Source organism: Xenia sp. Carnegie-2017, unplaced genomic scaffold (genome assembly GCF_021976095.1).
Source record: "Xenia sp. Carnegie-2017 unplaced genomic scaffold, XeniaSp_v1 HiC_scaffold_24, whole genome shotgun sequence".
NCBI classification, from domain to species: domain Eukaryota; kingdom Metazoa; phylum Cnidaria; class Anthozoa; order Malacalcyonacea; family Xeniidae; genus Xenia; species Xenia sp. Carnegie-2017.
In genome coordinates, this window is record NW_025813487.1 from 1986187 (window position 1) to 2009906 (window position 23720).

Here is a 23720-nt window from a genome sequence, read left to right on the forward strand (position 1 = left end):
GAAAACTTATATAAATATGGCTGAATTACCATGGAAAAGAACGAACACATAAAACTCTTGTGGGAAAATAAACGAAGCTCTCTGTCACATCCGAGAAACACATTTACTTAAATGATATTCAAATTCATATTGAATTTAATTTAATAATATTTTACAGATGTCTAAATAGTCCAAGATCGGAAGCGGATTCACCATCATTTCTTCAAACAAATGCAACCATTTTTATTTTAAAATTTTAAAATTTGCACCGATACAAGGACCTTACCAAAGAGCGCAACAGACAGGTCGGCGGTAAGATTAGAAGAAAAAGCTCCTTCATTAAACTACAAACCTGTTGTTTGAAAAGCGAGTTCCACGATTCCTTCATCATGATCGGACGCAGCCAAATGAAAAACGGAGAAAACATTTTTCCAACCAGATTTGTTGTTTGCGGCTTGCGAATGCACCATTTGTGTGACACATCGTACGACCATATCACGAATTGTGGAAGAACTATAATGCGAAAAATCCAGTTGTTGATGCAAGCAAATCGTAGACTGAAAATTGCATTCCTTGTTGCCAAGTTCATAAACATATCGAAGAAAGAATTTTAATCAAATCCTTCGAATTATAACAGACAAAACAGAGCGATTGATTGAAAGACTTGCTTTGTAAAATTCTTCGTAAAATTTCAACTTGGTAAAGAATCTGCAAAGTCTGCCACAAATTTTGTTTATTTCAAAGAAAGATTTTCAAGCTGCAAGAAACTTCCGACAGAATTGACTCCTGCATAAACTTACCTGTTTTTCTTCACTATGTATTCAAAGGGTCGGAGAAAATCCTTTTGAAATCGGAAATTTGGCAATTCCCCCTTTTCCAAGAATTTCATGGATAATTGTCGCAAAGAGTCGACACAGAAGAACGCAACTTCTTCATTAGGGTTACAACCACACTAAAATGGCACATAAATTATCTAAGATGGAGAAGTACTATAGTTGATAGAACATTGGAGATGAAGCCATTGATTATCTTGTTTTTATACTTGAGATATGAGAGAAACTAGAGCTGTCTTTTAAAATATCATCATAGTTCACAGTTGATCTGATAGTTTAGTTGATAGAGCATTGAAGACAACGATTATCTTGTTACTATACCTGAGTACATCATAACAACGTGATGTTTTTATCCATAATACCAAGATAAATCTTAGTCGTTAATAATCGCTAACCTTGTTAAAATGATCTCCCAACACAGCCCATATTCGTGACCATTGCAGCCGAATACGACCCATATTGTAATAAGCAATCTCTACGATCTTCTGCAGACTAAACATACGTATCATTGTAGGATTGGAAAGCTCAACTTCCGAGACTTGACGTAAACCTTCCACGAAATCGACTTAGGAGAAAAACGAAAACATTTTGAGATTTGGATACAGGAGATAACGATACTTGGGATTTGAGAACTGGGGATTTGGATACTTGGTATTTGGGAACAGGGGATTTAAGTACTAGAAATTTGGGTACTTGGGATTTCGGGTATTGGAGATTTGGATACTTGAGATTTCGGGTATTGGAGATTTGGATACTTGAGATAAAGGATGGTCAGTGAATTATGGTCAAGTTAGATGTATAAAAACCTTATGTAAGATGCAGTTTAATGTATACATGCAAACCTACCGATAGCATCACCATCCAGTTTCACTGATCCCGTGAAAACTCTAAACGTAATAAAACACAATGAAGAAGTTGAGATGAAGATATTCTGCTGAGAGAACATAACGTATGGACAGTGCACGAGTTCTTCAAAATTATATTTTCATGTTTATGTTCAAGGTTCTCTGGTTCACTTGAGCCTGAAGATGACTACCGCTAAGGATGTCAAAACGTCAGTCAACAATAACAATAACAGTCATTCTCAGGACTCTGCTAACTTGGAAAATGAACATGTCTACATAGAGAATCATTCATCGATATTTTTTGCTGTTACAAGCCCCACTCTAGCTTAAAGACAATTTTAAAGATTCCTGGGAGGGCAGGGTGAAGAAGGCTGAATGGGAGGGTGAATATTCATATATTTAGTTTTGCTTGACATTATTTAATTTGAAAAGAAATTAGTTGGTCACAGCGGAATATATGACCATATATATGAATATTCACCTCTCCCCCTGCATTAACGTTCTAGCTTCGCCCTGGGGTGGGAGATAGGTCACAAAACACAATCCACATAGCTATCATTAAAGTAAACGTTACCTGTCCACTGCAACGACAACATTTTGTGCAGCGGTCTCCCCAATGGCTTCCTGTGAGCCAGCTGCTTTTTTCGAGTCAGCGGCAACAGGCATCCGACCTTCATAGAAATACAAGCAAAGAAAAGCACCCAACGTTAGTATTTGACATTTTTCTATGAGCGTCACAACAATGTTATAAGCAACCTGAGGTTATATCATAAGATGTCTTGTTGTTTGCGGTTAATGCTGTGGGTGAATTAGTAACACCGCAGGACGCCGTGTGAAGGTATCGCGTTTTCACACCAGTACCGATAAGTTGAGCCAATTCAAGTTGGGAAATGCATTTCAGTATCTAGAATGAAAACAATGACTTTAGGGAAACGTAGAAAGATGCGCTAAGCTGAACAAGCATTTGAACAACAAAAACGAGTGTCCAACAAGACGAACATAAACGTTAAATACATACGTGGAAAATATCTTCAAATAAAAAATATCTTGAGAAAAAACTTCCTTTTCTTATGCATAATTATTACTGATGTACATTTGTGATACGATTCTCTGATGAAGGGTATGGAATACGGTCAACAAAGCACTTGGAAAAATGAAAATGAAGTCTGTAGCAATATCGTGAAGTTTCCACTACAGACAAGACCTAGACTTTTCCTTTGATGAAAAAAACAATCGATCATATTTTCAGTCGCAGACACCAACCATAATATATAGCAAGATGATTCTCTCTACCTCGAGCCAAGACTTCCCGATGTAATTACCATCCGTTTGAGCGATGGTAAGAAGTGTCTTGATCGTCTCGATGTTCTTCGTTTTCATTTCATGAATATGTGTGCCACTGGTCGCAGTAAGAAAAGTGAACCTGGATAGCGCTTGTACGAAAGCATCTCTTTCCAACTACAATGTGAAAAGAGTTATTAGAAGTATCGAAAAATGAACTTTATGGTAAAGAATCTCCATTCATATTCCCTAACATCATTATAACTAACTGTAATCATTGAAAAACTTTTAAGAAAAGATTATTTCACATTCACATGCATCCTGATATATCCATATATGTACACAAACAGACAATTAATTCAAAGGTAAACAAACATCTGTTTTTATTGTATACATATGAATATCATCTTAACCTTGAACATATAACACGCAAAGAACACGACGTGTATTCAACAATTCAACATTCAACATATTTTTGAATATATATTTATGTCCGGAAAAGATCACCAGGGATGAAAAGGTATGCAGAGACATTAATGTCATTATTTTATACCCAAATAAAATAAAATGAACAGAATGTTGTGTGTTTATCAACTTACAGGCATGCTGAATATGCAAGATATTCGTATTGCACAGCGGATTCCATCAAGACAAAATGAAGCTACAGAAGGATCGTCGTTGTCTTGTAGATTGACGCTGAACGCGGCAAGAAACGGACTCCATGCAACCTTAAACACACAAAACAAAATGGTCAACAATGGGGACTGGGGCCGGTTGTAAGAAGCAGCTTTAAAGTAGTGGATTTTCTCAATAGAAAATCCAGTCAAATCATTCATTGGTCAGCTAAAATATTAGATTATCAAACAGATTTACTCTTAGTCATCGCAAACATTCATTACATAAAATCTAAGTCTTTTCTTTAACAAGATTAAGATGAATGTCATCATATTTTGGAATCTACGCCCCCCGCACTTGGCATTGTCCGTATAAGTTGACATCACAATTAACGTTTCGTTAATCTATCCTTACATACACCACAAACATTATTCTCCAGACTCCATCCCCCCCGTACCTTGAACATTGTCTTCACGTGACCAATCTGTGTCGCCGTGACAAAATCCGTCTGAATATGACTCACGTCTTCCATTTGTGTTTTGGCGTTTTCCGCCATCTGCTCCATTTCCATAGAATACAACATACGACGATGTTTCTCACTTTGTAAATCTGTAAAGTGGAAGCACAATAAAAAATCTCTTTACTTTCATGAAAATGCATTGGAGCTCTCTTAAGACCAACACCGAACATCACAATATCCATTATAAGCCCCTTTCCTACACCCATCTCAAGACCAACACCTCCATCTCAAGACCTTCACCTTCATCTCAGAACTAGGACTCTACACTTCGCAGTCAAGACCTTTACCTAGCATCTGTACAATTTTTAGTTAAGCCTTGATTCTCGTATTAATGTTCAAATACATACATGTAGCATCGTATCTACTGTTCACTTTTGGTGTATGTTTCATCTTGATTTCATTCTGTGCAATATCATCATAAATTGCTTCAAGATATTCAGATGGAAGATCTTTACTGTCATTTATACCACGATTCATTTGAATGTACTGCTCTTTCGTTATCTTCCGTTTAACCTGAAAGAAAATTTCACGTCATTACGATGTCGCATCTAAAGGCTAATTTTTCACGTGATTGCAATGAAGGCTTCATATCAATGCCATGGAAATCTCGCGTGACCACAATGAGTCACGTGATCTTAGACATAAAGTCACTTTTATAGAAAATCATTGCAAATGAAGTCTGTGTAACCTGTGAACTATGTAGATCAGTAGTCAACATGATGATAGAATAAGCCAGAACGTAGGCAGCGTCTGCACTAGCAAACACATCGTCACTAAAATATAAATGATAAATATAAAATAAAAGTTTATCATAGACAGTCTAACCTAGCTATATCTAGACATGTTTGTACATGAGTAAGGTTGTAGAAACGTCAGTCAACATCAACAACAACAGTCTTCTCAGGCCTCTATAATCCTGGACGATCTACATCTACAAACATGTAACAATATTCCCAGTTCAAAGAACTCACTTTACATCTATCTAACAGCAAATTGCAGCCATCAAAACTCGAATAATAAAAGTTCGATGACAAAATACTTAAAAAAAAAACCCCAAAATCGTCAAAAACCTGTCATAAATTATTGTTGATGTTAAATGAAAAAAAAATTAACACATGGTTCATAGACAAAAGTCATTTCGTAAGTTTCACGAACCAGCATGCAATGCGAGATGTAAAACAACAGATAACAAGACACAAATCATGTCCTTACTTTGGTTTCGTTTCACAGAACCTACTCGCAAACTTCTCCACGAGTCGATCGATCTTTTGCGCTTCACCGAGAAGCCGGAAGTTATGTAAGAACAATCGCAGAGCTTGCACAAGATTGGTACCAGTGAAATCCAACTGATCTATATAGGCGTACATTATCTCCCGTTCATATCTAAGAAGTATAGGAAGACACGAGGACAGTTAAGGATATGAACAGTTGAGGATATGAAGAACAGTTGAGGACATGACGAACAATATATCTAAGTGTACTAAACATATTGTTTGCTTATTTTGAACAGTAGCAAATCTTACTGAATTCTGTCAATATTATTCACTGGATAGAGAAATTTTGAGCATTTAAAAAATTGTTTTGTTTTTTTATGAACAAAAATAACCAAGAGATTTGAAGATAATGCTTAGTTTCAAACAGCTTTTGTCCTTTTACATGGAGTTTAATGCAACCTTAAACATATTTTAAACATTCTTGATTTTACGATTAAATTTTCTGATTTACTATTTCATGTATCATGAGCAAACCATTCATGGGCTTCATGGCAAATTAACATAATCAACTTTTCTTGACTCAATTTATGATAGAGAAATTTTGAGCATTTAAAAAATTGTTTTGTTTTTTTATGAACAAAAATAACCAAGAGATTTGAAGATAATGCTTAGTTTCAAACAGCTTTTGTCCTTTTACATGGAGTTTAATGCAACCTTAAACATATTTTAAACATTCTTGATTTTACGATTAAATTTTCTGATTTACTATTTCATGTATCATGAGCAAACCATTCATGGGCTTCATGGCAAATTAACATAATCAACTTTTCTTGACTCAATTTATGTTGAAATAAATACTTAAGACGAGAATCAAACGTCTTAATGTGATTTTCACGTGATTGTCACGCGAGGGAGATGTGTAAAAACATACTTACTGTCCTGGATCACCAATCAGCTCACCAATCATAGTCTAAAACAATAATACGCAATACTAGTTTAAAATCCAAAGCAACATTTAATGTTTCTACAAATTCCTCAAAGATAGCGTGAAAATGTGACATAATGAAAACTTTAGTGAAAGAAGACAACATCATGTGAAATTAAACAAAAGGATTGCAAGGGATATAAATGGACTAAAATGATCATCACCTTGTCTAGTGTATCATCAGTGTGTAAGAACTGAGCGACTTCGGTTGCTGTCTCACCAAGGAGACCTTCAGATTGAAGGAATTTTATACCTTTTGATGGATTCTTGTTAAATCTTAAAGTAAATCGTAAAATTGAATAAAAGTACAGAAGATAAACAAATTGTTGACCAAACTTACAATTGAATTCCCTTTTCTTTCGTCTCCTTCTTCTGTTTAAGACTCTCAAATTCTTCAGCATTATCGATGGCTTTTGTACTATTAAGAGACGACTGACTACCCCCGTTTTTGAGATTGTAAATCACCGGCCCTCCGTTTTCATTCTCCTCGGTGCTTCCTTTTTGAGAAACTGTTGGTGCACCATCAACCAGATCTGTCAGGAAATTTATATGGAAGAGATTAAACAGAAGTATTGAGCAATAACTATGATGATTTGGAGATCAATAAGGGATCGCATGGATCATTAAGAGGTTAGCATAGATCATTAAAAGATAGCCTAGATCATCGGGAAGATAGTATAGTTTATTGAGAGATAGACTAGAACATTGAGGGTAGCATGGGTCAATAATGAGTAACTATAAACATTAAGATATTGCCTTGATCCACCGCGAGACCAGCAAGGGTAAAAAAGATAACTAAGGGATAACTTAGATCCTGAGAGGTTAACTACAATTGTCGAACAACTATTTACGATTAAGAACATTAACGTGTGTATAAGAAAATAATGGAGTACCTTCGATAAATAGGGATACAGAGTATAGAAAGATGGAATCTTGATGGAGACAAAATCGTCAGTGTAGCCGATATCAAAAGAGGGTACAATGGATCATAAAGCGATAACTTATCGAAATGTATAACAATATTAAGTTTATATTCGCTACATGCGAGTTTCTTCAGTTTCATAAAGATGTTAAAACTCACCAAAATTATCGTCCACCTGTGAATCAGGTTTAAAGTAAAGATCCCTGCTCCATTCTACCATACATTTAAGAATAGAAACGAGACATTCCAGACCTTTGATACGAATACTGCGTTCTTGAACCTGAAAAAATCATAAAAAAATAAGACGACATTGATACTATTCATATAAACGTGATAAAAAGATGTATTATAATCAACATTTTCAGCACAAAATATTAGAGACATGTTTAAGTCCTTTTCATGTTGATAGACTATGCTCCAGTTTTTTCATGTTGATATACTATGTCCAAGTCCTTTTCATAATAATAGACTACGTTCCAGTCCTTTTCAAGTGGCATAGATATGAACAAGAGAATGTAGAGAAGTAAACATTATGAAACATATTCATCAACTTACTGGTGTCGCTCCTAATTCAATAGCTTGACGTCCTTGGGCAACTTTAGACAAATCATTGATCAATCTTTGAAAGATATTCGACAAAGCCAATTCACAGTCGTAATTTAAATATATATCAACGACCGTCTGTGCGTCTGCAATAGAGGACACGAATGGACATTAATGGCTAATATGAATGGATATTAATGGATGACAGGAAGATAAAATCAAAAATTTGATTGTTTGGTATATTGATAATTAGTAAGGGAAAGGTTACACCTCACCTCTTGCACACCCACGAAGAAATTGTGAAGACTGAATATAGGATGGGATTTGGAAATAAAAGATGCTCAATTGTTGTACAGGGTTAAGCAAACGGAAGAGACATTTGGTAGAACTGGAGACAATGTCAGTGCAAGCTTTACACCGAAAGTTGACGGTTTGCACCAGCTAGAGAGTTCACACAAAAGTCTCAAGGTTTGCATAAGCCAGTACAAACCCAAAAAACATCATTTAGTTCTTTTGTACACAATAGTAATGCGAAACAGACAACTTCAAGAAAAAAGTTTAAAATTTTTCTCTAACATGTATTCATGATTATTTACAAATTATCTTTGATTGATATAATTGATGTAGCTCAGATACGCACGTTTGTACAGGCTAATGCAAACAAAGCTACAGAACAATCATTTCACGCGTTATATTATTGTTAGTAAATGGATAAAAGTGCAGATGAACGAGATTGCATAGACCAAATGTACAGGTGTACACCTAAGATGAATTGAGGTACAAACGCAAGGTATTCAATGGATGATTGTAACGAATGGATTGAAAGATTGGCGAGTAAATGGATAAGAAGGAATACATGAAAAAATTGACGATGAACTGAAGTGATGTACACACACTTACATGACAATGATGAAATTACCTGAACATATTCTAGTTAACGTCCCCATCACCATCCATTTATGTTGAAAAGAACTTGTCGACGTTTCCAAAATGTTTAAGAAAATATCTTTGAAGAACACCTGGTCAAAATTATACAATATAACATAAAGTACTAACCTAAGCCGTCTGGTTACGACACGGAAATTATAGCAAAAAAGTGAAAAGTTTTGAAATGTTCAAAATATAAGCTCTTATTGCAGCAGCAAACGAAATTATCAAAGAAACGAAACAATTAACATTTCACGGAAAGTTTACACTATAATATCGGATTCATGATTGATCTAAATCATAGTTTCGACAGAATCTAAAATGTCACGTGAAAGTTTAATTCCTAAAACTCACCTCAATCTGCATTTTCAAATGTGTCTTGAAGTATGACAAAAGTGTGAGAAAGATTGCCAACGATAGTTCAAACACAGCAGGAACAGATGAGACGCCATTCTTTGATAATGCGACGCATAAATATTGTTTTATAGCGTTGATAAACATTGGATGAGTACGGAAAACAGGTCCGGCACTTTGTAGACAAGTTAACAGCAACTCCAGTGAGAGAATTTTAGATCTGAGCTCATGCGATCTGAAAATAATGAAAGGTTTTTTATCGCGAGTAAATCTTAAAAGCTAATGCTAAAATCATACTTTAAAAAAGTACTGATAGAGCTATCTTGTATATGTCAGGTCAATTTAGTTGAGTTCAATTTCTTCATGTAGTACATAAAGTTATATCAATAAGAGATGACCTTTACTGCATGATCTTTAAGAACAGTTATGATCTTAGTTATAGATATCTATAGTATAAATAAAGTTTGTTTGATTTAGGTATCCTTCTGAAGTAATATTGGATAAAGAAGATATAAACGCACAGTTTGATACATGTATCTTAGAATCAAAAATAAGTCGAAGTTTCTGTAGTAAAAATATTCATGATGAAATGAACTGATAGTACAATATAAATTAGATCAAACCACTTTTTTGAAGTGACTTATGATCAATGAGAGTTTTACACATTATCAAGATACATCTAAAAAAAACTGTAGCTAACTTACTTGGGATCCAACGGTCCTTCCGCAAGCAGTTTCATCGATAGTTTACACAATGACCTAAACACTAAGAATGCATCCTTCTGGGTGATATGAGAAAATCTTTGTTGAGGTGGCTTGCCTTCACTTGACGTCTCGCTGGGCATATCAGACTGAGACTCGGAGACGGAACTTCGTGCAGTTTCATTCCCATCATCCTCCTTGGGCTCTGAAACTTCGCTAGTTGTCGAGTCATTTCTCGTTGCTTCTGAATCAACATCAACGCTATTTGGTGGGATTACGTTGGATTCAGATGGATCACTAACATCTTGTACCTGGCCCACACTTGGGGAATCGCCATTAACGGACTCGTCATTAACATTTGAACTTCCATCGAGATGTTTATCGTTGGCAATCTTCGCTGATTCTTCACTTTCTTCATCTATATTGTCTTTTGTATTGCCATTTGCAGAAGTCTTAGAAGGCAAGTCATCTACAGCAGCATTGTTTAACTCGTCTGAGTCATTCAAATGCTGTTCTTTACTAACAGACTCCGAGACATTAGTGTCAACAGTTGTTTCGACTAAATCTTGTTTTGTGTCATCGTTCACAGCATCACTGACACCATCAACAACATCTTTTACACTCTTCTCTTCAACCATTGATTCTTCATTCATGATAACTGTATCAATAACATCCTTATCTTTAACCTCTGTGGAAGGAACGCTATCTGTAAATGAAAGCCATCGAAGAATATTGAAAAATAAGGATTGGTCAGCAATATCGTCTGTAAAGCGAGTTTTTGAAAACAAAACAAATATGTAAACAGTTTTTTGCACAGGGGGTTGATTATCTTGTCATAAAATTTCAGGGGGGAGGGGCAAACTTCCAAAAACAAGTAGAAATGCTTCCTTACCATTCACATCTTCAATTTTATCGTCGCCATGATGGATTTTACCATTTGGTAAAGGATTGATGTCAGTTTTCTCCTCCTTTTTGCTGATTTCTTCTGATTTAAAATTATCGCTATCATCCTTTTCTTCATTTCCATTTTCAGTCTATTGATATACAAAATGATGCAATACTATCAACATTGACATGTCTATTGATGTACAATATGATACAATATTATCAACATTGACATGTCTATTGATGTACAATATGATACAATATTATCAACATTGACATGTCTATTGATGTACAATATGATACAATATTATCAACATTGACATGTCTATTGATGTACAATATGATACAATATTATCAACATTGACATGTCTATTGATGTACAATATGATATACAACATTGACATGTCTATTGATGTACAATATGATACAACATTGACATGTCTATTGATGTACAATATGATACAATATTATCAACATTGACATGTCTATTGATGTACAATATGATAAACATTGACATGTCTATTGACGTACAATATGGTACAATATTATCAACATTGACATGTCTATTGATGTACAATATGTTACAATATTATCAACATTGACATGTCTTTTGTTGTACAATATGATACAATATTATCAACATTGACATGTCTATTGATGTACAATATGATACAATATTATCAACATTGACATGTCTATTGATGTACAATATGATACAATATTATCAACATTGACATGTCTATTGATGTACAATATGATACAATATTATCAACATTGACATGTCTATTGATGTACAATATGATACAATATTATCAACATTGACATGTCTATTGATGTACAATATGATACAAAAATATTATGTTCATCAGAACAAAACTTACAGCTTGACTTTCCATTCTCTGAAACACAAGACTTATCATTTGCGTCAGTGTTGCCTTTGCTGTTGTTTGACTAACAAGACTTTTACTGGCAAGGTAAATGTTGTAAACTGTTCTAACTGCTTGAAGTAAAGTTCCTTCATGAACTTCACAAGTACTTGATGTAACAGCTGTTAGAAGAGCCTGTAAATATAGATAATAAAAATATACACATTATAAAAATAAGATCATTTTCAACTGTCCACAGTTAACACATAGACTTTTAAATCTTGTTGGAATCCAATTATTCAATGTGATATTTAAAAAACTCATGGTACAAAAAATGTAAAAAACATAGGGATACATATGTCATTACCCTCTTTAAATTCCTCAAGGATATATCATTTCTCTCATTAAATACTTTAACAGTTTGACATTACTTTTTATAAATACCTTTATAATTTGTATTTGAACATTTACATCAGTATTTATACCGGTAAAGCAAGTACAAATAGTCTCGATAATTCTGTCAATTAAACGCCTCTCTGGTTCAATGGAGTCTGGTGTATCGCCAACAATATGACCATAAGCAATGAGTTTCTAAGAAAAAAGAATGTTTGAAATACTCCAATTTATAGAAGCAAAATACAAGACCTAGATTTGTGAAGGAATACAAAATGGTGGTGAAAAGACACATGTGAAGTTGTGAGGCTTGGGGATGAGTACTGTTGATACATAAGGATAGCAATATTGACAATTTCTAGGAGAAATTTAGGAGGTAACTAACAAAAAAAAATACCGCAGGAACTTATTTTGTGCTACCAAATTGCAATAACTTAATAACAATGCAATGAAAGAGTTTACAATATTAAATCTATTTCTTACAACTAAAGACTCCAAGTGTCCTAACACATCAAAAAAAAACAACTTACTTGTATACAGTCAAGTGCAATGGTGACAATCCTGGCACATTTTGTTTGACAAGCCAACTCAAAAGGAAGAAAATATTGATCTGCTGTAATGAATGTTTGCTGACCAGGTAGTGGAGGTAGAGTTGCAGAAGAAACATTCCTGAAGATTTTATTATAAATAAATCAAACCAACATTCTGGTTTATAAATCTAACTTTTGAACAATAAAACTTAGCAAATCTGTGCGCATGCGTAGTCTGGATATAACTGTGAATGAATTAAGATTCAAGGTTAATAACTCATTTTGGTCATGTTAAAATTGGAAAATTGGAAAGAAAATTGGACAACTTTACATAATTAAACTTACCCTGTAGATTTTTCATTTCCTTGAACAGCGTTTATTTCCTCTAGAATAGATCAAAATCATAAAGCGATCATTTTGTAAAGCAACATTCCTGAACACAGCAGTAAAAATATACACATATAACTCAACGCATTATATTCATTGCACACAACGCATTATATTCATTGCATTATATTCATTGCACACGTTGACATACATTTCTCCATAAAAATATAAACATATAACTCAAGAAGAATATGAACCAGCGATTGACACTAAAAATAACTGTTTGCCACGTATAAAAAAGTACAAATCATACATTGAGCAATTTTAAAGATACTATCGACAGCGTTCGTTGACATCCTGAATGAGGGATTACTACACTTAATGTTTTGTTGATAGCAAATGCAGAAACTGGTTGAAAATGCATAAAAACATAGAGCAAATAGAATCCAAATACATCAGCAATAACTACAATCATTACTTATGGATTTATACCTAAAGCCGTTTCGCAAGCTTTCTTTAGTTGTGAATGATGAGACTTTTTTGTTTCTTTATCGAGTAGAATTCTTTGTAAAGCACCAGATAGGAACACGTTCTTTGTTTTCACGTTCTTCTGCATGACTGAATGATTTAAAAGTTCAAAAGGAATGAAAATAAAACCTTACTAAGGCATCTCTATGAATTACTATTCCACTGGAATTCCGCCATCTTTCCATGTTTCATTCCATTTAATCACGTGACTATAAGAAAGTATGCGGAGCAACTGTGAATGGTGGAGGATTGGGTCGAGAAAAACCAAAACTTTAAAATTCTGAATAACTAATGTTGTGGTCGTCTTTATTTTGACAACATTTTGACGATGAGAATTGAGAATTGACAGCCCAACTCATTCTGGCCATCAGAATCAGACTCATGGTTTGTCCGTTTTCTATGTGCACTCGCTGCGAGTGTTAAAAGAAGTGATTTTTTAAACAAGAAAAATCGTCTGAAATTCACAATACATTATGCAATACCATAACTAGTAGGATGACTAAGCCATTGATTGATCTTGCTTTAAGCCACAGACTCGTAGTATGTAAACATAACACAAGATATTAAAATAAAATCAAAAGTGAACATCGTAGGTTATATACTTCAGTCATTCATTTCAGAATGCAAATTCACAATAAAATGAATGGTTTTTGCAGTTTTCAACTTAATCATAAACGATATACAATTACTCAATTAAATGTATTTTTTGTCTAAATATTCCAACATGTTTGCTTTATTTAAATGATAAAGTGCATGCAGATATGTTGTATTGTAGTAAGGCATAAAATAAAATCAATTTTCTTGTTTTACGAAAATTTCTTAACAACGACATTTAAGTTCTCAAATAACATACTAATAGCGTCAGAGCAAAACTAGAACGTAATTGAGGGGGGTAAATATTCATATATTCAGCTCTGCCCTGCTGACTTCTGTTGAAATTAACATCGCAAACAAAAGAAATCAGCAGGGCAGAGCTGAACATATGAATATATACCCCCAAATAAACGTTCTAGTTTCGCTCATGGAAGGGTGAATATATAAAAAAACGACGGCACACAGCTATAATAAAAATTCCTGGTTATTTTTAACACCGACAATTTTCGCAGTTTAAGCATGTAAAAGCACTTTAATTCCATACATTTAGTAAATAAGTTACGGGTGATTTCTGATAAAAACACTTGAAAAAATAAATATATTTATATTATATATTATGTAATTCTTTTTAAAAAATTTGATCCAAAGCATGAGAACTGTGCTACATTATTATCCGTAAAATCTTAGTTTGAGTTTGACGTCAAAACAAACATTTACAAACTATCTCGTGCATTGCACGTTGTTAAAAAACTTTTCAATGTTTCAATTAAGAAATAAAAGATGTTTACTGTGTTTGCACAGGATTATGCAAACCGAGGAGACCTTTGGGAGAACATAAGAGATGATCAGTGCAAGCCCGAGACCAAAGGTCAAGGGTTGCACGTGCTCGAGGTTCTCACAAACCTCTCCAAGGTTTGCATAAGGCAGTGCAAACACGAAAACATCTTTTATTTCTTTTATTCATTAACAATAATGTGAAAAAGACAAGCGTTTCTGTCGCAAGTACACGGTGTGGTAAATCTATTTACAAAATTTACAAAGCTATTTTTACTTTACTATATGACATTGTTCCAGTCATGTAATCATACCATATCATGAGATTACAACATCATCACAAGAAATCATCATGGATGACTAAGATACAAAAACATAAAAATATTAATTGAACCAACATTCACACGAATATCGTTTGATTTTCATGTGATCAATTCTTACTTAAATACGATCTCACAATAAACACTTCATTGCACAAGTCACCACAGCTTCAAAGTAGGTCGATATAAGTAGACAGAATTATTGCTAATTTATTTTGTTGCATTTTTACTTGTTACAAAAAGAAGTACAAGAAAAGGTAATTTCAACATTGTTGCTACAAAATGTAATATGTAAAAAAAGAAATACATTTGATCATTTTGTTTTAGCTATGAAAAGAGCTTACATACTGTTGTGTTTACTGGTTTTTATTGATTTGGTCAAAATGGAGCGATACAAGCAAATGAAGGAAAGACCGACGAAATCATTATTGGAAAAGACCTACAAAGAGGTTGGTCGTCTTAATATTTATCAAACATAAACAATTAATAATAAGGAGTGGGGCAAAGTCCATAACCATGAATTAACCAACGTGAGTCACATGAAAGCAATCAAAATTATTCTATCGAGCAAGAGAAATTTTCTCAGTCGATCACAAAAACTATTTATGAATTTGATGTTCTGCTTTTTTGGCTTTGCTGCAATAACTTAATAATTCTGATTTCCAAACAAAAACGCAACTTATAACAAAAATTAAACGCGCTTTGATAATCAGCGTCAGAGAGCTGAACCTTTATATTTTACTAGCTACGTCTTTTTTTTATATAATCATAAACAAATTATAAGAAATCAATGAAAAGTAGACAAACGTTTGGGTTCGGATCAAGTTTTTGTGGGCTCCAGGCGGATCAAAAACTATCTCTCCCCCCTAACTGACATCCTTTATCCACAAAAAGTCTTAAAAATTGAAAAATTTTTTGTTTTAGAAGAAAAATAGCTACAATAAAAGTTGTAATATTTATCAAGAATGTTTCCGCTAAAGCGTTATATACAAAAGTTGTTTTTTTCAACAATGATTTTCTTACAATGATGAGCCCAACGTTTCTTACGATGTCTTTTACTTCCATAAAATTTGATCCCATTCATAGTTTGTAATAAAATGCCCATTTGATATCTAATAGAGGTACTCCAAATTTTCTCTGTAATATGAAGTTTTATAAAAAAAAACTAAAATCCTTTCTTCCGTATTGCAGTTTTTGCTTTACTCTTGCCACACAAAGACAATAGTACCATTAAAAATATTTACTTTGCGCGGGGCCCTCAAAACCACTCATCACGTGGCCACCACCCACAACACCCTTTCCTTGATCCAGCCCAGAAAACATTTGATATTCTACTGCAAACAACATATCATTCAGAAATAAAGATGTTAAATACAGACCTTAACCTGTCTGTGTAATATAATATGGGCTCAAAGGCTTATGGATTGTGGGACTGCTAGGGAGGATATGTGGCACTCCCCTTAAAATAGTTGTTTTTGGGCAGGGAAATTATAGAGATTTGGAAGGCCGTTGGCTTTGTATTTTCATTTGGTACAAAAAGACTTTTATCGATTTTTTTCACTGCTTTTTCATTTGATTTTCTTGTTTTACTAAAAACTGTCCTCAAAATGCAGTGAGTGATGATTTTCAGAAGATTAAAGTTGCCCCAGGGAGCAAACCTAGACTCCTTGGATTTTCTCAATCGTGTGTCTTTGGTGCTTGCAACTAGCAATTACAACACTTTAAAATATGTATTTATACGGACTTGAAAGAATGTAACAATAATTGACCAATTGTCATGTGTCTATATATTTCTACATAAACTAGTACTTAAATACGTAACAATGTGACTATAAATTTCTACATAAATTAGTACTTAAATACGTAACATTTTGGGTAAGTACACAACACACCTCTAGCCAGAGATTGAAGCCTCCGTACGCCTTTGTTTCTAGTTATTTTGAACATTGTTATATTTATTACTAATATTGAGCTTGTAAGTCGGAATCAAACCTTTAAATCATCTTCTCGGACACACATTTTAAGAAAGGAGAAGTTTTAAAGTTGAGCAATCATTTTTTAACTATTGCAATGTTAGTAGAAGTAAAAATATAGACAGTTCTAACATTTTTTAGTTTGAAATAGAAATAATCAGTGAAGGCAATAGTGTAATTTTTAGAGCAAGTACAGATAAACACGAATACGAGAGAGTTTTTTAAATGTTCTCTTAAAGACAGCTTTCGTTGCATTACAGTGCAATTATACAGTTTCACATGGTAAATTGGTAATTACCAAAAAACGCACAGAAACCTACCAATCACAGTTGAGAACATCTTAAAGTATATTATTTTAAATGTAAAATATGCCACGCGTAATTGTAAAACGTCTTAAATAATGTGCTCAAAACATTTGGAAAACACGAGACTTTATTATCGAACACACCATTTTTAATTATTGGAATATCAATAAGAGTAAAAATGTTCTTTTTGACTATTCTTAGTTCTAAATAGAAATATTTATTAATGTAAGAAGTGTCATTATATCAAAAATGACTTAAATAATGTACTCAAATCATTAATCAAATTTCTTCTAGAATGTAAATCGTGTAATTTGTGAAAAAATTCATGGAGTGCCACAATGGTGTCCATCCGGTACAAAGTGTTGTCCAGTTCATAGTTTTGAGATCGAGTTTGAACATACCGTTGTTGTCCTTGGTTGAATGGAATTTGTTGTTTTAACGGGAATTGTTGTCGTTCTGGTTCTGGGTGTTTTGGGATTGGCGAATCGTGTTCTCTCCGATGGAATTCAACACATGTATGAATAAAATATTGTATAATCTTTCCAAAATTCACATGAATATCAACTGAGCTTCATACGATAAATTCTTACTTAAATACGATCTTATATATTAATGTAAACAATTGGACAAGTCACCAGGGGCCGGTTGCACGAATAGCGAATCACTCTTATGAATAAGATAAATCTCTTTTTCACTTGATCAAATTTTCCACATCTTCATCAAAAGAAAGGGATTGTTACATTCCCCACAGTCACTGTTCAAAGTCTCTTGCTAATAATACTTGGCACGTGACTTGCTAACATCGTCACATTTGCGTCATAAATAAGATTTCACAAAAATTTAGAAATGCCATCATCAAAATTTTCACTGAAAACTATTTTTGGTGGAAATACTAAATTGCTAACAGCTTGTCTTTTGCAATAATTTTACATTTCTACTAGTCACAATTTCACAATTCATCAAGGACCGAATGCAAAAAGTTGGATAACTATTATTCGAAGAATTAATCTCCTATCCAGTTGATAAACAATTTGAGATCTTCATGAAAGGCTGAGGATTGTCACACTACTCACAGCCACTGGTCAAAGTCTAGCTAATAATACATGGAACGTGACTTGCTAACATCGTCACAGCTGCGCAGGAAATATATTATTTCACACTAGTTTGGAAATACATAATTAAATATTTACTGAAAACAAATTTTGGTGCAAATACTAAATTGCAAATCACACTAAATACGCAAAATCACTCTACCATACTGTATCAGGTATTCCAAATCATCTTTATTTTCTCACTGAGTCGGTTGATGCAGAAGAAAAAAAAAATATGTCTTAGAAGATCTGACTGAGCAGAAAACTTGTGGACATATTTTTTTTCAAAATATATGCCATTATGATTATTCTTTTCCAGTGGAAAGCGGGATGCTTTCACTGAAGGGCAATGATGTACTGTCTAACATTAACACCGGATTAGTTCATATGAAAAGTTCATTCAGTACGTTCGACCTGATCATTCACCTACCAATAACAATGAAAAATGAAATGACCAAAGTGACGTCGTGACTTGCATACAAATTATTTTTGATGTCTACTAGATTTCATTTGATCAAAATTTCTATGTTGCTTCATTAAGACCTTCATTAATAGCTGGCTTTCCACTCGTGTGTTTTGTCCGAAAATTTGACATTTGTGAGAATTTAGTTTTACGGAAATTTTTCATAGTTGAATTTAAAAATGCGTTATACTGATTAATAGTATGTATAACGAAAGTCGCAAGTGGAAATCTTTCAATAAGGACGCTTTTTTCTTCGTGCTTCGGTCCAACGTGATCGTTCATTCAATGTCTAGTTATTACACCTACAGAAATTGCTAATCTATAAAAAAACACATTATAAATGTCAGCATAATGAATGAATAAAATCAGAAATTATGTATTTTGAAAAGAACAAAACATTAATACCTGATTTTCAAGCATTGCCCTGGTCCGTCTTATCCAGGAGTCTTAGTAGGTCTCTTTCACTTTTTCCACAGCGCAGTTTTGATGTGTATATCGTAACGTGTATATCGTAACATTTTTTTTTTAAAAATTCAATGAACCCTAGTTGCAGCATTGCAATTATGTTTATAAACGTTTAATAAAAATAATAAAAAATAGCGAGTGAAAGCCAGCTATTTTCTCACAGCAATTGACATCTTTTATTGACTTTTTTTAACTAATATGGGTGTTTTTCATGGTTATAGCTCAAATTATAAAAATAGACCATCAGGATCCTTTTTGAATATGTCATGCAGTTACTCATAGCTATAAGTTAATTTTAATACTTATCTACTCAACTTACAAACCACAAGACATAGATAATGTTTTTCCACTCGCTTGTTTTCCATCTTCATAGATTATAGTCCAATCATTTCAATGTTAATGTTCATACGTACATATGCCGTTATGCAATGTCCATTCAATATGTTCGTACCATTCCATACACAAAGTAATCGACGTAACCAATAAAGGGGCTACTGGTATTATGAATCACCAATCCGATAGATTACTGTTTAAAATGCACTCTTATGGTAACTTCAAGTGAAGGAAAAGGGATCACTTCAATACCCCAGTTATATCATCACTTAAAGAATGTTTAGTGGAGATTTGATCTCCTAGGAATGTCAGCTGATCACCTTTAGGTGGGCTCATATAACAATGTGGCCCATCATCATTATATGAACAAACAACTGACATCCACAAAGAATCCAAACTACAAATGAACATTTTTTGCCATGAATCACCATGAACATAGCCAAAGCCACGAGGGATTATTTATGGTAGTGAATTTAAGGCCCTGTCTACACGTATCCGGATTCATTTGTAACCGCAAACATTTTGTTCTGGATTCAAAACTTTACGCGTCCACATGTATGCAAATTTGATTCGTTTTTGTGTGTCCACACGTAGCTGCGAAAACGATACAAATACCCAACTATTGCTTACAGAGCATGCGCTTATACGAATAATGAGCTGGCTATAAAATGTTAAATTATCCGACATAAACTACTGCTTCAAGGTCATCAAAGGTAAGAATGAAGCTGGACAGATGATAAAGTGAACCTTTTATTAGGTGTCGTTTTAGAATATAAAATAGCGAAAATGTTTAAGGACACATTTCAGGGATTGAAAGGAGCCATATAAAAATTGCTCGCTCTCTTTCAATAATTCTTTTCATAATTTAAGACGGCAATAGTAAATTGCATAAACGCAACAATGCTCAAAAACAGCGCATTTAAAATAGAAAAAATCACTTTAGGCACCATTTTAATCCATAGGAGAATGCATGATAAATGTGGATTGGTCAGCGTTTTAAATCATTCTGGTTACAGTGCGTCTAAACGTGTTCAGATTCGATCCGTTTTTAAAAGTTTCCACTCTGGACACTGTTTTTAAAAGTTTGCGGTTAAAGTATGCGTTTTCCAGTGCCTTTTATAACTTTAGATCTTGGGGGGGGGGCAATTTTTCCCCAGAGAAAGGATTTGCCCCCCCCTAAGTAACTCCATTTCGGCTCCCGAAGTTCAAGACAGTATTGCTCATAATTGCTGTCAGATATGCTCTTGATTTATTTGAAAATGAGATTATGCCCTTTCATAGCTTTCATCACAGCCATCTACTATCTTGTAAGTTATTCATAATGTTATTCAATTTTAAAACAATAAATTTGGCGATTGATTTCATGCAAATAATCCAATAGAATTCTAGCCTAACGTTTTTGTCCGACAGTTTATTGATAAGTTGATAACGATATTTTATCGCGACGCTTTTGTGGCAAGTCCTGGTTATTCGAATTTTGGTGTAGGATTGGTGATTGAATATGTCCTGCAAACTTTGGCTATGTCTATGAATATAGAAAGCCATATTATTGAGACTATACAAACTGGAGAGAAGAGAAAGAATGTTTCTGATAAAAGTAATAAAAGCAAAATTAAGTTCCAAAAGTTGACAAGTTATTTTTTTGTGCTTCCTAAATCTACGGATATACGGAAGCAAAGCTGAAGTTAAAAAATAAAGTTTTACAAAATGTCTCTTTAGAATTTTGTCATTTGCTAAACCTCAAGGCCAAATTTTTTGTTGTGCCATTTTTCCTGTTTTGCCCACCAAGTGAAAATTCTTTAAAAAAGGCACTGGCGTTTTCAAAGATTACAAAAGATTTTCAAAAAGATTATAATTCACGCATTTTGAAAGATTGGCGTTTTCCCTGGATACGTGTGGACGATAAGCGTAACCGCAACAAAATATTTGCGGATACGAACGAATCCGGATACGTGTGGACGGGGCTTAAGATGCCTCATTTTCAATTAGGTGATTATCAGTCAGTAATTATTGTTTCATTGTAAGAAAAATAATTAAATTTCAAAAATAAAAAGATATAGTATCCTTACGCAGTAGTTGTAACGTCATATATTTTAATCTGTGCACTTAAAGACATGAGTGAACTTAGTGAGTTGGACTTGTTAGAATGTCAGATTGCAAATGCACTTCAACCACCTTCTGCAGTCGACGTTTCAAGTCCAAAGAAAGCGAAGGTAGACGAGGAGAAACAATAATGTTGCAGCACTGTAAATGCACAAGAGACAAAGACTTTTTTGGTTTTGGACATGGAGAAACACGTATGTCGTTTTATTTTAAGTGATAGAGTTTATGTGTTCGTTATTAATTTTGAGTGCAATATTAAATTTTTCTGATTTGTTTGTAAGAGTTATTTTCTTTTTAAATTTGTGAGCAATATGAATCTGTTTACTTCACAATAATATGTTATAAACGTCTTAGATTTTATCTGTTTGTTAGATATTCGAATATGCACTTTAGGGTTACTACAGTCATTAGTATTTTCTATTTAGAGAATACTTATAAAGAAATGGAAAACAGAAAACAATATCCAAATTAGTATTTTCTATATAGGGAATACTAATGAGATTTAAAGAATACTAATGAGCTGTTGTAATCCGTTTTCCCTCCATCTGTGCATTTTCTTAGAGCCTTAAAGAAGCTCATACCAATTCATGATTTGTAGGCACAATGAGATATAGAACATCAAACTACAGGATGCTGATTGGCCGAGTGGCTTTGGCCATGTTCTAAATAATGATTTGGCCTTGTTCTAAATAAGACGGGGCGGGTGGCTGAATGGTTAATTGCGTGAGCTTTAAGCCAGACGGCGCGGGTTCAATCCCGGCTCGTGGCACATCTGGCAATGTGTCTGAAAACCTAGCCCGGGTTGACCAAAGCCATGTGAGGGAAATTTGGTAGAGGAAACTATGTCCTCGATGGACTGTATCTGCATCTGCAATGTTGCAGCCTTGTCACCCTGTGTCACGCTGATATCAGCGTTGTAGTTGCGTGAAGGGTACGGAGTGATTGTAGTCTGATCAGCTGCCTTCACTATAATTTCAGTGACCAGGATGTTCCACTTTGTGTGTGGAACCCTCATACGTCGAAAACGACGGAGTCCATTTACTTACTTTACTTTACTTTAAATAATGATAAACAATTTTCATTTCGATTGGCTCTTCAGGTTCATGTCACCTTTCAAAGATACAATAATTAATCCTTTAATGTCTTTGAATAAAAGAAATACTTTGTACTAAAACTTTTACGTCCGTTTCAAACATCGAACTTTGCATGTGCTGAATGCATTTAAAAACAAATGATAATGAGGAATTTTACATTATTTTCTTTTGTCTTTGCACGTGTAAAGTTCTACATTTATAATAAGTAATAAGGCTCCGTTTACACTATACCGAAATGCTATCGTTACAGGTTAAATTTTCTATGTATTAAAATCATTGATATCGTTCAATCTCAAAAACAATATTAAATTGACTAAATCTACTAACTTAATAAGCATTTACTCCAAACTGTTACAACTTTAAAACAAATGAAGATGTCGTCATGAGCAAATCCTGTATGTAGTGCAAACACAGCCTAAGCCTCAAATTTTGCCAAGTTAAGCCTCAATGTAACATGATTATTCATTATACAATGATGGCTCTAGGAAGAAGAAGGGAAGGGGCAGATTAACCTCCTCCCCTAATTTTCTTATTTTGTCCTTAGTTATCCTGCACAGATATTTTTATCTCACTTTTGTACAGTAAGAAAAACTTAAAACTTTAAGAATTTAAAATTTTGAATTAAAGAAGCCCTTGTAAACAGAATCACCAGTAAACCTATATTTAAATAAAGTACCACTGCATCACATATCTACCATATATGTTATAACATATTTATAATATTGTCACCATTTTACCTATATTAAAATAAAGTACCACTGCATCACATTACTATCATCAGGGGCGGATCCAGCTTCTGGGCTGATCGTGGCCCTGTGCCGTAGCGAGCGCCTTCGGCGCGAGCCAACGCTAGGGGGGTCTCAAAATTTTGAAATCTAGACTCTCGGAAAAGCGAATTTCGGCATTTTTAATGTAGAATATAACAATATTTTAGTTATAATCTCAACCAACAAAAAT

The 23720-nt window shown here is 33.8% G+C and overlaps 1 protein-coding gene and 1 long non-coding RNA gene across 13 annotated transcripts in view; one reads left to right on the forward strand and one right to left on the reverse strand.

Annotated features, from left to right (window-relative positions):
- Positions 1-23720, reverse strand: part of LOC124451505 (brefeldin A-inhibited guanine nucleotide-exchange protein 2-like) — an 87799-nt gene that overhangs the window by 10339 nt on the left and 53740 nt on the right. For all 12 annotated transcript variants that reach the window (XM_047002139.1, XM_047002138.1, XM_047002137.1 and 9 more), the window contains exons 2-27: positions 13213-13338; positions 12739-12778; positions 12394-12532; positions 11915-12061; positions 11486-11665; positions 10612-10753; positions 9723-10425; positions 9019-9253; positions 8657-8756; positions 7750-7883; positions 7354-7474; positions 6613-6805; positions 6437-6548; positions 6223-6257; positions 5286-5456; positions 4762-4846; positions 4421-4586; positions 4011-4162; positions 3538-3666; positions 2951-3115; positions 2414-2561; positions 2232-2328; positions 1659-1699; positions 1208-1377; positions 780-931; positions 332-492 (exon numbers count right to left, since the gene is read on the reverse strand). In XM_047002139.1, coding sequence (XP_046858095.1) covers positions 332-492; positions 780-931; positions 1208-1377; positions 1659-1699; positions 2232-2328; positions 2414-2561; positions 2951-3115; positions 3538-3666; positions 4011-4162; positions 4421-4586; positions 4762-4846; positions 5286-5456; positions 6223-6257; positions 6437-6548; positions 6613-6805; positions 7354-7474; positions 7750-7883; positions 8657-8756; positions 9019-9253; positions 9723-10425; positions 10612-10753; positions 11486-11665; positions 11915-12061; positions 12394-12532; positions 12739-12778; positions 13213-13336 — 4042 coding nt within the window. In that variant the 5' untranslated portion in view covers positions 13337-13338. The remainder of the gene's footprint in view (positions 1-331; positions 493-779; positions 932-1207; positions 1378-1658; positions 1700-2231; positions 2329-2413; positions 2562-2950; positions 3116-3537; positions 3667-4010; positions 4163-4420; positions 4587-4761; positions 4847-5285; positions 5457-6222; positions 6258-6436; positions 6549-6612; positions 6806-7353; positions 7475-7749; positions 7884-8656; positions 8757-9018; positions 9254-9722; positions 10426-10611; positions 10754-11485; positions 11666-11914; positions 12062-12393; positions 12533-12738; positions 12779-13212; positions 13339-23720) is intronic.
- LOC124451547 lies at positions 15032-17939 on the forward strand. Its single transcript, XR_006950507.1, has 3 exons — positions 15032-15193; positions 15264-15385; positions 17509-17939. It is a non-coding gene; the product is annotated as an uncharacterized LOC124451547 (long non-coding RNA).